General features: G+C 44.6%; 1 protein-coding gene across 6 annotated transcripts in view; it reads right to left on the bottom strand.

Annotated features, from left to right (window-relative positions):
- KDM2B (lysine demethylase 2B) overlaps positions 1–13,579 on the bottom strand; it is a 118,890-nt gene that overhangs the window by 88,985 nt on the left and 16,326 nt on the right. For all 6 annotated transcript variants that reach the window (XM_026018762.2, XM_026018766.2, XM_072722795.1 and 3 more), the window contains exons 5-6: positions 4,868–5,046; positions 4,560–4,666 (exon numbers count right to left, since the gene is read on the bottom strand). In XM_026018762.2, the coding sequence (XP_025874547.1) occupies positions 4,560–4,666; positions 4,868–5,046 (286 nt within the window). The remainder of the gene's footprint in view (positions 1–4,559; positions 4,667–4,867; positions 5,047–13,579) is intronic.

Raw genomic sequence — 13,579 nt, 5'->3', positions numbered from 1 at the left:
GCATAGAGCCTGCTTCTCCCTCTGCCTCTCTCTCTCTTTTTCTCCCTCTCTCTCTCTCTCTCTCTCCCTCTCCCTCTCTCTCTCTCATGAATAAGTAAATGAAATCTTTAAAAAAAAAAAAAGACTATGGCAGAAGCAAACAGCATGTGACTTTCAAATATGGGTCATAATAGGCACTGTGGCTTCTTCTTTGCTCTCCATTTGTGGGGTTGGAAAGAGATGGGAATACCGGCTGCCATGTCACAAGGACATTCAAGCAGCCCTATGGAGAGGCCCAAATGGTGAAGAACTAAGCCCTCTTGCCAACAGCCATGTGAGCGCACCAACTTGCAAGTGCGCCCTCCAGCCCCAGTTAAGCCTTCGGGTGACTACAGCCGAGGCTTAAGTCTTGAGACAAGCTCATGAGCAACTCTGAGCCAGGTAACCCATTTCCAGATTCCTGACCTACAGAAACTGCCGCTTTAGGCTGCTAAGATTTCTTTTTTAAGCTACAAAGTTTTAGGGTAATGTTATGTGTCAATAAACAATGAGTACAGGGGTACTCCTAAATAGCTGTCACTGTTTGTCACACGTTCCACCAACTGAGTCAGCCAGCGCCCCTCTTTATCTTGCTTTATATTTCCTCCTTGACACTTATCATCTCCTTAATTATATGATTCACGTGTTTGCTTGCCCATTTTTCCCCACCTGAACATAAGTCCTCTGAACATGGGGACTTCGCTTTATTCACTGTACCTACCAACTACTTAGAATAGGGTCTTACATTTGTGGGCACTCAGTAAAGGCAGCAACAGATAATGAATACACTAATACAACCTTTACACCTTTTCTCTCCTACAAAGTTACAGCTACTCACTGACAAATGCCAGCACCCTTCACCTTAAGTATCTCAGCCAAAACCCACTAAAATTCCGAACTCCCTCGCCATGATCAAACTACACAAATCCTGGAGCCAGGGCAAAGGCAGTAATGGGCCTGTAACACTCCTCTCTTCCTTCCTGCAAACCTGAATGCAGGTGGCCTGTCAGCGTGGAAGCTCTGACTTCTAGAAACAGTGTCATTTTAATTAAATTCCACAGAACCATTCTATGGTCCCAGAGGACTTCATCATTTTTTACCTCGCTGATTAACTGGCATTCTTTTCAGCCAAACCAACGGACTACTTCCAAGGTGACAACTTCCTTCCTAACAAGGTTCAAATCCTATAACAAGTTCCCACAGCCACTGACAGGGTTTGTAAATATATCTGCCATACAATCCAACTAATGTTTTGAAGACATGTCGTTGTAGAAAATTGTATGTAAGCCTTTTTTTTGGTAATTAGATAGGATTCTTGATGTATTAATAGAATTAAACTATTTAGAGGAATTTCTTTTTCTTTTTCTTTCTTTCTTTCTTTCTTTCTTTCTTTCTTTCTTTCTTTCTTTCTTTCTTTCTTTTTAATAACTTTCAATAAAGTGAAGAATAGGGCAGCCCGGGTGGCTCAGCGGTTTAGTGTCGCTTTCAGCCCAGGGTCTGATCCTGGAGATCCGGGATCGAGTCCCACGTCAGGGTCCCTGCATGGAGCCTGCTTCTCCCTCTGCCTGTGTCTCTGCGCCTCTGTGTGTGTGTGTGTGTCTCTGTGCCTCTCGTGAATAAATAAATAAAATCTTTAAAAATAAAAAATAAAGTGAAGAATATACCAAATATATCTAAAGGAGGCAAAGTAATTGAAATCTATGTCCCCCAGTGTGATCTATTTTACCTTCCTAGATGCATGTACCATTTGTCCTCTGCTCCCTCCTGCTCCATCATTTGCTCTCATAGAGATTATCCACTGGTTTCTCCCATCACTCTACTCCCAGCTCCTTCAATCCACACAGCAGCAGAACTTGCAGAAAGCAAATCTGAACACATCCCTCTCTGCTTAAAATCTCTCAGAGAGGGAGGCCTGGGTGGCTCAGTCACTTGAGCAACCGACTCTTGATTTCAGCTCTGATCGTGTGATCTCAGGGTCCCGGGATTGAGTCCTGTGTCAGGCTCCGTACTCAGCAGGAAGTCTGCTAGAGATTCTCTTTCCTCTTTCTCCTTCTGCCCTTCCTCCCATCGCATTCTCTCTCTCTCTAAAATAAATAAAGCTTTAAAAAAAAAAATCTCATAGGGCAGCCCAGGTGGCTCAGCAGTTTAGTGTTGCTTTCAGCCCAGGGTCTGATCCTGGAGACCCGGGATCGAGTCCCACGTCAGGCTCCCTGCATGGAGACTGCTTCTCCCTCTGCCTGTGTCTCTGCACCTCTGTGTGTGTGTGTGTGTGTGTGTGTGTGTGTGTGTGTCATGAATAAATGAATAAAATCTTTAAAATAAATAAATAAATCTCATAGAGGTTTCTGACTGCTCTTAGGAGAAACACAGCCCCCTCACTATGGCATGTCGGTCCCTGACCAGCCCGGCCCACCCACCACCCTGCATCCACTGCCCACCTCCTGCTCTGCTCTAACCTCACTTGCATTCCTTCCGTAGGTCTATCTGTCCCCTTCTCCCCGCCCTTCTGAACCATGCCACCTGGCTCTCTGCACGCAGCCAGGAAAGCTCTTCCCAGGCCTCTTCTCCTAAGTAACCCCTTTCTCTTCAGACCCCATCTTGGGGACACCTGCCCTACAACGTTAAGTACCCTGGTACGGGCTCCTGTAGCACCCTGGATCTCTGCTCTGTTGCTTCAACACAGTTGCAAAGTTGCCATTTGTTTATCTGATTGGTGGATGAATGTCTGTCTTCAGAGAGACTGAAACCTCTGTCGTCAGGGCAGGGAACTCATCTGGTTTCCTCCTCACTATATGTCCAGTGCTCAGCACCAATCAGATGTTTAATACATATGCTGAATCAATCAATCAATCAATCACCCAATCAATCAATGAAAGCTGTGATCTGCCCCTAATATCTGAGTCCCACACTCTTTTCCCCAGCTCTCCCCTCATGATTCCTTAAAAGCCCTTGGCACTTCACTCCCCTCACCTCTCCCCCATCCTTCCCTATCCCTTCCTTCATCCCTCCCATCTCCTCTATCCTTTAAAGCCTAAGTCCAGGGGCAGCCCGGGTGGCTCAGCGGTTTAGCGCCACCTTAAGCCCAGGATATGATCCTGGAGACCTGGGATCAAGTCCCGCATCCCTGTGGGAACCTGCTTCTCCCTCTGCCTATGTCTCTGCCTCTCTCTCTGGGTCTCTCATGAATAAATAAATAAAATCTTTAAAAATAAAATAAAGCCTAAGTCCAATGTCCCCTCCAAGAAGAATTCCCAATGCCACCAGCCAAAAAGGATTCCTCCTCTCCCTGTTCCCCTCCGGGGTCTGTTTCCCTCTACCTAGGCTGAGACTTACACCTTATCCCCAGTGTTTTAGGACACGATTTCCAGAGGGTTAAGGTTCTTGGTCTTGTTCATCTTTTCCTTCCCCAACTCAGGGGCTTCAGAAATTTTGTTGCAATCCAATGGGAAAGAAACTGAAAACCCTCCCACCCTCCCCACTTTGAGCCCATTCCTTGTGTTTGATGTAGCCCTGATCCAAGGGATGTAAGGAGCTTCAGCTTCAAGGGGAGGAAAAATGCCTGAGAAATAATTAAAGAAAGAGAGAGCTTGAAAGCACAGCGTTGAGAAACCCAGGGCCAGCATGCTGGCCTCCCTTACAAAGCCTGGCACTGAGTCTGCATTCACTCTGCCCTGAATGAAGGGTGGATTGAATGAAAAGCTCACAGCCTTCAAGCTCCTGGGGGCACTCCTGGCAGCAGGGCTGAGCAGAGGAGAGATGCTAATGGATTTGGAGCTGCCAGGGCCAACTCTTCTAGGAAGCCCAGAGCAGCAGTCCTGCCTGGGACAGTCAGCATCTCCTTCCCGTTTTGTAGATGGAAACACAGACGGCCTGAGTTGGTGAGAGCCCGAAGGTAGCCCCAAGGGTCCCCAGGGTCCGTTATTAAAATTCTAGAAAGTGAAGGGGATCATAGGTGCCTCTGTTCACATTAAACAACTGGTCTCAGGACTTACTGGTCCATGTGTAGTGAAGTCCCTGCAATTAGATGCAGCCACCTTCCCAGCCCAGAGCCAACCTGCCACGTGGAGACATCGTCTAAGGAGTGTTTGATGAGTAAGCAGCCCTTGGGCTTATTTGGGAAAAGTCCCGGGTCTCAACAGCAAGGAGCAAAAGAACACCAGACCCCTCCCCAGCCCTTGGCAAAAGCAAAACGTCCATGATGAGCGGGTCTCTCGGAAGATGCTCACTCCCAGGACGTTCTGTCACTTGGTGGGAGTAGATACAGGTATAACAAGCACACACATGCACACAGAGATGGTCCCCACTATTCTTCCTCCCTCCTCAATCACATGCCCCTAGGAAAAGCTGGCAGGGAGGCCAAAGGACCATCTGGATGGGGAATGCAGAGCAGAGCCCCTGGGATCCAAGAAAGCAAGATGCCAGCCTGCTCATGCCAAGGACCCCCATCCTTTGAGTCCCAGCAGCACCCCACAGGGCTGTGAGACACCCTCCCACCCCGACCCCTGCCCACCCAGCTCCCACCACTAGCCAGGCAGTCTTACTTCTTCACTTTCGGGTATTTCATCTCCGCAATGGCATTCGTGGCTTCTGTCTGCTTCTCCTTCAGATGCTGTGGCCACATGTTGTCCACCCAGTCCACCAGGTCTACCTGAAAGCCAGCCCATCGTCAGCACTTGCTGTCTTGGGGTGCCCTTCCATTGGGTTCTCTCACCATCCCTCATTCTCCCCACACTCTTCCTGCCCTTTGCTGGGGCTGGCACAGGCTGGCCTGGAGCCTAGGCAGCAGGAGAAGAAGGGTGAGGAGAGGAGGTAGAAAGTATCAGGGAGGAGACCGAGACCAGGGGCCTACCACAGTCGGACGCTTGACCAGGTGCTCCAGCTTGGTGTGGCTGAACTCAAGGCTGATGACATTGTACAGCTTGTCCCGCTGAGCCTCCGGGGTCTCATAGTACCGCACAAACTGGGACATGCTCATCTCCGTGCCCTTCTGGGTGTTCACATCCATCACATCCACCAGCCGCCGGCTACCTAGGGGCAGAATCCACACACTGATGGCTCCTGGTGACCCAGGATCCTGATCCCACTTGGGATCCCCATAAACAAAACCTGCCTCACCCGTATGCCACATCTGCTCTATTACCTCGTCTCACTGGTTTTCTTTTACCAAATCTCTCTCCATCTGCTCCCCTCCACCACCACAGCCTCTACGCTGGTCCAGTCCAGCCTTACTACTCTCCAAGACGACCTCCAGAACTTCCTAAGGGATCCCCAGACTACCCCCTCCTATACAACCTCCATGCTGCCAGCGTGAGATTTCTAAAACAGAGACCTGACCATGGGCACTCCTCTCTTTGCTTCAAACCTTCAATGCTCCCCACTGCCTAGCAAACATTCTCTTGGCATGGCACTCAAGGCTTTCTGTTTATATGAAGTACTAGAACAGTGCTTATTTCCACAGAAAATTAGCTGTTTGGTAGTCTCCCTCCCTAATTTGTGAAGCCAGAGAAAATTACTTGGGCTTCTCTGAACTTCTGTGTCTTCATCCTGGCATCTCCTTTCATAGGCTAGTTGTGAGGATTAAATCAGACAATGGTCACAGATCAAATCAGATGATGCTCAAGAACTCCTTGGCACAGCGTCTGGTGCATAAATGCATGGATCCCCCATTACTCCCTGGCACTAATCACAATTCACAAAGTTTGTCTCTTTTGCAGTCTTTCTTCCCTACTATTCTGTAATTGTCTCCAGGGCATAAGTCCTGTCTGTCTTGTTCACTACTTTATCCCCAGTATCTACACAGAGCTGAGCATATAGTGGGAGCTCAGTAACATATAGATGGAACAAATAAATGATGAATGTTGGCTGTCCTGTACAATATGTGACATATGACTTCTCATATGAACAACCACTGAACTAAAAGGAGTGAGCTGCAATACTCTGGTTTCTCTTCAGATCGCATAAATCTTTGGCTTTTTACTAAAAGGAGTGAGCTGCCTGGCACCCCCTGCTTCCCAGAGAGAAGGAGACAAGCTCAGGACTGGGAGACAGGAGTGTTTAATGCTAGTCCTGCGACTACCAGCAAGTAACAAAGCTTCAGGGTGAGGTGCCTGTGAGGCTCAGTCAGTTGGGTGTCTGACTCTTGATTTCGGCTCAGATTATGATCTCAGGGTCATGAGATCAAGCCCCACTTCAGACTCTGTGCTGGGCATGGAGCCTGCTTAAGATTCTCTCTCTCCCTCTTCCTTTGCCCCTTCCCTCTCACCTCACTCTCTTTCTCTCTCCAAAAAAAAAAAAAAAAACCAAACAAGGTTTTAAGGAAATCACAACCCTTCAAGGGGACTCTGCTTCCCCATCCCTAAGATGGGAATAATCAAGGCCCCAGAACTTCAGACACTGTAGAAGGAACAACCAAGGTTCAATGGAAGTGCTGTGGCAGGGGAGAAGACAGACACAGAGCAGACTGCCACATTCATGGTGCTTTATGATGAAAGTTGGCACCTCCTGTCTGTCAGGACACAAAATAAGCATCACAACTGGAATGAGAAGCCTGCCATCTGGTAAGGAAATACCTCAATTCCCCATTAGCTCAATGACAAATATTTGGTCCATGGAAACTTAGAAATGTGGAAACCAAGGGCGCCTGGCTGGCTCAGTCGGTTAAGCATCCAACTCTTGTTCTTAGCTCAGGTCTTAATCTCAGGGTCGTGAGTAAAAGCCCCAAGTTGGGCTCCATACTGGGCATGAAGCATACTTTTAAAAAAAAGAAAAAGAAATGGACAAACCAGAAGAAAGAAAGAAAATAACCAGAGCAGGTGATCACCTTGTTCAAAGCTACTCCAAGAACAAAGAGCAAACTAAGGAAGCAGGGGCCAGCAAATGATGGGCAAATCTGGCCCACTGCCGGTTTTTGTCTGGCCCATGAGCTACAGATGATTTTTATGTTTTTAAGTGGTAGAGGATGGGGAAAAATGATATGAAAATGATACAAAGCTCAAATTTCTGGACCCATATATAAAAATTGTATTTGCACCAGCCACACTCTGGTTCATAGGTCTCTGGCTGCTTCCATGCTACACCAACTAAGCTGAGTAGCTGGCAGAGAGTGAATGGCCGGCAAAGCCCAAAATACTTACTCTCTAATCTTTACGGAAAAAAATTTGCCAACCCTTGAAACTGACAAAATCCTCATGGAACTTACATGCTGATGTGAGTAATATTCCCATCTGGTTCAGTGCTATATACCCAGCTCTGTGCATAGAGCCTGCCCTATAATAGGCCCATGGTCAATATTTGTTGAATAAATACACAGTGCCTTTCATGTAGCAGGAACTGAATAATAAAAGTAACCCTTTGTGCACATAGGAGAACTTGGGCGTTACTATCTTTTAGATTCATTATCTAATTTTTACAACCACCCCAGAAGTGAGGTAGGACTGTCCCTGTCTTATAAATGAAGAATCCAGTGCCTAGAGGTGACAAGATCAGCTCAAGTCCTCCAGAATATACTCTACCAATAAGAATAGTTAACATTTACAGAGCACAGGCAAGCTCTCTACACAGGTTATCTTAAGTTAATTGTGGTTCTGTGAAGTGTAGAACTTCACTTATACCCATTTGATGGATGAGAAACTTGAGGCTTGGACCTAAAATGTCCAGTGTATGAGTAGTAGAACTAGAACTTGAAGCCAATTCAATATAATCCACAGCCCAGGTTCCTATCCTCGCACTCCTGCCCCTGCCCAATGCAATACTGAATCTAGATCACACGTGAAAAAGGATCCTTCCTTCAGTGACCACCTAGATCCTGGGAAGATGCAGAAAAACAGCTGTTTTTGAGTCAGGAGTGCAGATCCACCAGGGGGCATCCCTGAACTTTGCTGGAAATTTTGGCCTGCTCTGGACAGGGCTAGCTCCTTCCTAAACAGGGCTTCTGGAACAGGTGGGCTCTGCTCAGCTTTTCTGGGAAGCCTAATTGGCAGAGAACCTGCTATGAGATGGGGGAGGTGAGAGGGGGAGGTGAAAGAGAACAAGCCCCCAAACCCTCGCCCCTCTCCAGCCAGACTCCGGCCTCCCGCCTCCCTCTGCCTCTCCTCCCTAACCTTGCACAAGGTCACATCTGCAAAGCTGCCAGCAGAAGGACTGCTGGGCAGGTAGATGGGAATCACAGCGTCAGAAGCTCAGCAACTCAGCTCTGACAACTGCACGACTAAGCTAAGACTTTATGGTTCAAATGCCAGCTGGGTCTCAGGCTGCTTAGCTTCTCTGAGTATCAGTTTCCCCATCTGTGACATGGAGACAAAAATGGTAGTTATTAGCCCATGGGGTTGATCTGAGCCTTAAATGAGATCATGCACATGAAACACTTCCATAAAGTGCCAGCAGGTAGGTCATGTTACCGAATTGGCCAATTTCATCTACAATTACAGGTGGAGAAAGTGAAGTCATAGAAAGTCAGAGCCACTTAAATCTCTGCCGGCAAGTCCAATGGACTGACTACTTCAGATCCTAAAACATAATAAGGATGGCTAATGGGGGGGAGGAGTGTCTTATGGCAGGGGGGTAATAAAAATGTCCTAAAATTGATTGTGGCAATGTTTGCACAACTCTGTGGACAGATGAAAAACCACTGATTCAGACATTTTAAATAGTTGAATTACATGGTATATGAATTATATCCCGATGAAGATGTCATTAAACACAAAAACTCAGGGCAACCTTCTTGGGTTGCCCTTCTTTGGGGGCTTTGTACAATACTCAATAAACCTCGCTTTGCTGTCCACCACTCTGCCTGGTCTACTTGTCATCCTTTGAAGTGGCATGACCAAGAACCACGGGCACTGAAAGAGAAGAAATCCTGTAACACTCACACTGCAACATTAAATGTAGAAACTCTGCTTAATAAACCCATATACATTTAATAAATAAATACAGAAACAAACACAAAAATCAGGTACTAAATGACCAACAAAGTTGGTTTTTCTAAATGTAACTCTCTCTTTCGAAAGTCTCCTATTGGGAGGCCTGCGTGGCTCAGCAGTTGAGCATCTGCATTTGGCTCAGGGCGTGATCCCAGAGTCCCAGGATAGAGTCCCACACTGGGATCCCTGCAGGGAGCCTGCTTCTCCCTCTGCCTATGTCTCTCTGCCTCTCTCTGTGTCTCTCATGAATAAATAAATAAAACCTTAAAAAAAAAAGTCTCTTATCAACTGGGGATGCCTGGCTGGCTCAGTTAGTAGAAAATGTGACTCGATCTCAGTGTCATGAGTTCAAGCCCCACCTTGGGTGCAAAGTTTACTCAAAAAAAAAAAAAGAAAAAGAAAAAAGCCCCCTATCAACTTAAAAGAAATAAATACTAAGAAATGTAAATTATATTGAATTTCTATATTGTATACCCAATGCAGTTAGTTAACTGTATTGTTAACTAACTGGAACTAAGATAAAAAACTTTTTTAAAATGTAAATTATGCAGCCATAAAAATGAATGTAGTTACCTGATCCATGCTACAACACAGATGAACTTCAAAAACATGATGGTGAATGAAAGAAGCCCATCACCAATGGTCACATGTTGCATGAAGCCATTTATTTACCATGTCCAGAATAGGTAAGAAGTAGGTGCCAAGGGCTGGGGGATAGGAATGAGGAGTGCTAATGGGTAGGAGTTTCCTTCTGGGGTGATGAAAATGTTTTGGAACCACAGAGAAGTAATGGTTGCACAACACTGTGAATGCACTAAACCCCACTGGATTATATACTTCCAAATGATTAATTTTATGTTACATGAATTTCACCTCAATGAATTATTATTTTTCTGTGGTGCCTGTATGGGGTGGCTCAGTTGATTAAGCATCTAACTCTTCATTTCACTCAGGTCATGATCTCAGGGTGGTGAGATCAAGCCCTGTGGTCAGGCTCCGAGCTCAGAGGGGATTCTACTGGAGATTCTCTTTCCCTCTGTCCTTCCCCCCACTCTCTTTCTCTCTAATAAATAATAAAGGGACACTTGGACAACCTACTTCAAAAAACAGTTGTGAAAAAAATAATTTCTTTCAATTTAAAAAATGGTTTTAAATATTCAGACAATTAATGCTGGGTACAACTGAAAGGCTTTTAAGAATACCAAATCTGCCATGGCATCTCACGGCACAGAAGTTAGAGATTTTTTTTTTTTTTTAAGATTTTATTTACTTATTCATGAGAGATAGAGAGAGAGGCAGAGACACAGGCAGAGGGAGAAGCAGGATCCATGCAGGGAGCCCGACATGGGACTCAATCCTGGGACTCCAGGATCATGCCCTGGGCCAAAGGCAGATGCTCAACAGCTGAGCCACCCAGGCATCCCCGAAGTTAGAGATTTACACACAAGTCACAGCTTCCCATCCCTCCCAATCTAACATAGGCAAGATTGTATACAGGAACTTCTCTTTCAGAATACTTCCAACTCGTTAACCTGATTCCCAAACTTGCACAATAAAACTAATGCACAATAAACGTACAGTTTTGATGACCCTAAAAATAATAGGTCATCACATCAATACTATTCTATAAAGTTGGTCTTATGTATGATGCCAGCCTATATACAATGCAAATCAAACACTATAATAAAAAGATTTCAAATATATATATATATATAGGGAAGCCCCCGTGGCTCAATAGTTTAGCGCCGCCTTCAGCCCAGGGCATGATCCTGGAAACCTGGGATCGAGTCCCACATCAGGCTCCCTGCATGGAGCCTGCTTCTCCCTCTGCCTGTGTCTCTGCCTCTCTCTCTCTCTCTCTCTCTCTCTCATGAGTAAATTTAAAAAAAAAAGAAAGAAAGAAAAGAAAAAATATATATATAACAGCCCAAATCTAGTTCTAAAAATATCCCCTTGGGGATCCCTGGTGGCTCAGCGGTTTGGCGCCTGCCTTTGGCCCAGGGCATGATCCTGGAGTCCCGGGATTGAGTCCCGCGTCAGGCTCCCAGCATGGAGCCTGCTTCTACCTCCTCCTGTGTCTCTGCCTCTCTCTCTCTCTCTCTCTCTGTGTCTATCATGAATAATAAATAAATAAATAAATCTTCGAAAAAAAATCCCCTTAAACTGGGTAAATTTCTCCATTTTTTAACATACATTATATATGTGTGTGATATACATATAATGCATATAATATGCATGTGTGTATAAATGTCACATGTGTAAACATTAATATGGATATATAAAATACATGTATACGTACATTAAGAAAAACTCTAAATATTAGATGTCATATATTCAGTTATTCACAGTCAGTATATCCCAATTTACAAACTGCTGATAAATGGTTTTTTTTATTGAAATATATTGGACACACAATGCTACATTAGTTTCAGGTGTACAATGCAGTGATTCAACAAGTCTATATGTAGTGTTATGCTCAACACAGTGTAGCTACCACCTGTCACCACCATACAATGCTTTTACAATACCACGGACTATACTCCCTATGCTGTACTTTTCATCCCCATGACTTATTAATTCCATAAATAGAAGACTATATCTCCTACTCCCTTCCCCCCTTGAAATTAGTGGTATTTTTAAAACACATAACACCTTCCATACAGTACATATATACCTACATGTAATTTTCAATAAACTTTGGACACAAATATGTTTTCAAATATGTATATACCTTGATACTTGCATTTTGTAAAATATTTTATGCAACACTCAACACTCATTACTCCTATATATAGATCCCTCCCACACAAGCACACATATATTAATCTGTAAACTATGACTTTATTCTTAGTCTAAATGAGGACAAAATAGGAGCACCTGGGTGGCTCAGTTGGTTAACATCTGCCTTCAGCTCGGGTCATGATCCCCAGGGTCCTGTGATCAAGCCCCGCACTAGGCTCAGGGGGAAGTCTGCTTTTCCCTCTTCCTCTGGCCCTGCTTATGCTATCTCTCTCAATCACTCTCTCAAATAAATAAAACCTTTATTTAATTTTTTTAATTTTTATTTATTTATGATAGTCACACAGAGAGAGAGAGAGAGAGAGAGGCAGAGACATAGGCGAGGGAGAAGCAGGCTCCATCCACCAAGAGCCCGACGTGGGATTCGATCCTGGGGTTTCCAGGATCGCACCCTGGGCCAAAGGCAGGCGCTAAACCGCTGCACCACCCCAGGGATCCCTAAATAAAACCTTTAAAAAATAAAAAATAAAAATAAATAAATGAGGACAAAATAAAGAGCAGCTGAGATTCATTATCATTTAGTAAATGAAAAATAAATGACAAAACATATTCTGTGAAAAAGAAATGCAACTTTAAAATAATCTATTTCAATAGTATCATTTAGTTACTAGGATGCGATAATTTCCAAAACTGTACCTTAACACCCTGAAAATGTCAAGGTATTTAAAAATAAATAATAAGGGACACCTGGGTGTCTCAGTGGTTGAGTGTGATCCTGAAGTCCTAGGATCGAGTCCCACATCAGGCTCCCTACATGGAGCCTACTTCTCTCTCTGCCTATGTCTCTGCCTCTCTCTGTATGTATCTCTCATGAATAAATAAATAAAATATTTTAAAAATAAAATAATAAATAAATATAAATAAATAAATCATAAAACTAGTCTTAGGAGGGGTGCCTGGCTGGCTTAGCTGGTAGAGTGTACAACTCTTTATATTGGGGTTCTAAGTTTCAATCTCACATTGAGTACAGATTACCTAAAAAAAAAATATTCTTAGAGGGGCACCTGATTGGCTCAGTAGTTAAGTGTCTGCCTTCAGCTCAGGTCATGATCTCAGGGATCAAGCCCTGCATCAGACTTTCTGCTCGGCAGGGAATCTGCTTTTCCCTCTGCCCCTCACCCTGCTCATGCTCACCCTCTCAGGTGTCTCTCACTCTCTCTCAAATAAAGCTTTTTAAAAAATTTTAGAAAAGGGATTCCTGGGTGGCTCAGTGGTTAAGTGCCTGCCTTCAGCCCAGGGCATGATCCTGGAGACCCAGGATCAAATCCCATGTCAGGCTCACTGCATGGAGCCTGCTTCTCCCTCTGCCTATGTCTCTGCCTCTCTCTCTCTCTCTCTCTCTCTCATGAATAAATAAATAAAATCTTTAAAAAAAAATTTTAGAAAAAAGGGACACCTGGGTGGCTCAGTGGTTGAGCATCTGCCTTCAGCTCAAGGCATCATCTTGGGACTCCGGGATTGAGTCCCACATTGGGCTCCCCACAGGGAACCTGCTTCTTCTGCCTATGTCTCTGTCTCTTTCTCTGTGTCTCTCATGAATAAATAAAAATCTTCAAAAATAAAATTAAAAAAATAAGAGATTAGGTATGAAATCACAATTGTGACTATGGTTTTAAAAATCCCTTCTTGTTTAGAACTATACACTGAAAACTTTATGGATGAGATGGTATGATGCCTAGATCTGCCTGAAACATTGCAGGAGAACAGGAAGTAGATAGAAGTAAGGCAAGGGCAGGTGTTGGGTCTGGCTGATGGATCCATGGGCGTTCATTACACTTTCTGCCAGCTCATCACTTTTTAAAATTCTCTCCAGCAAGAAGTGTTTTTATAAGTCCCAGCTCTAC

Source organism: Vulpes vulpes, chromosome 10 (assembly GCF_048418805.1).
Source record: "Vulpes vulpes isolate BD-2025 chromosome 10, VulVul3, whole genome shotgun sequence".
Lineage (NCBI taxonomy): Eukaryota > Metazoa > Chordata > Mammalia > Carnivora > Canidae > Vulpes > Vulpes vulpes.
Note: the sequence above shows the minus strand (reverse complement) of the source record. Positions and strands in the feature narration are given on the sequence as shown.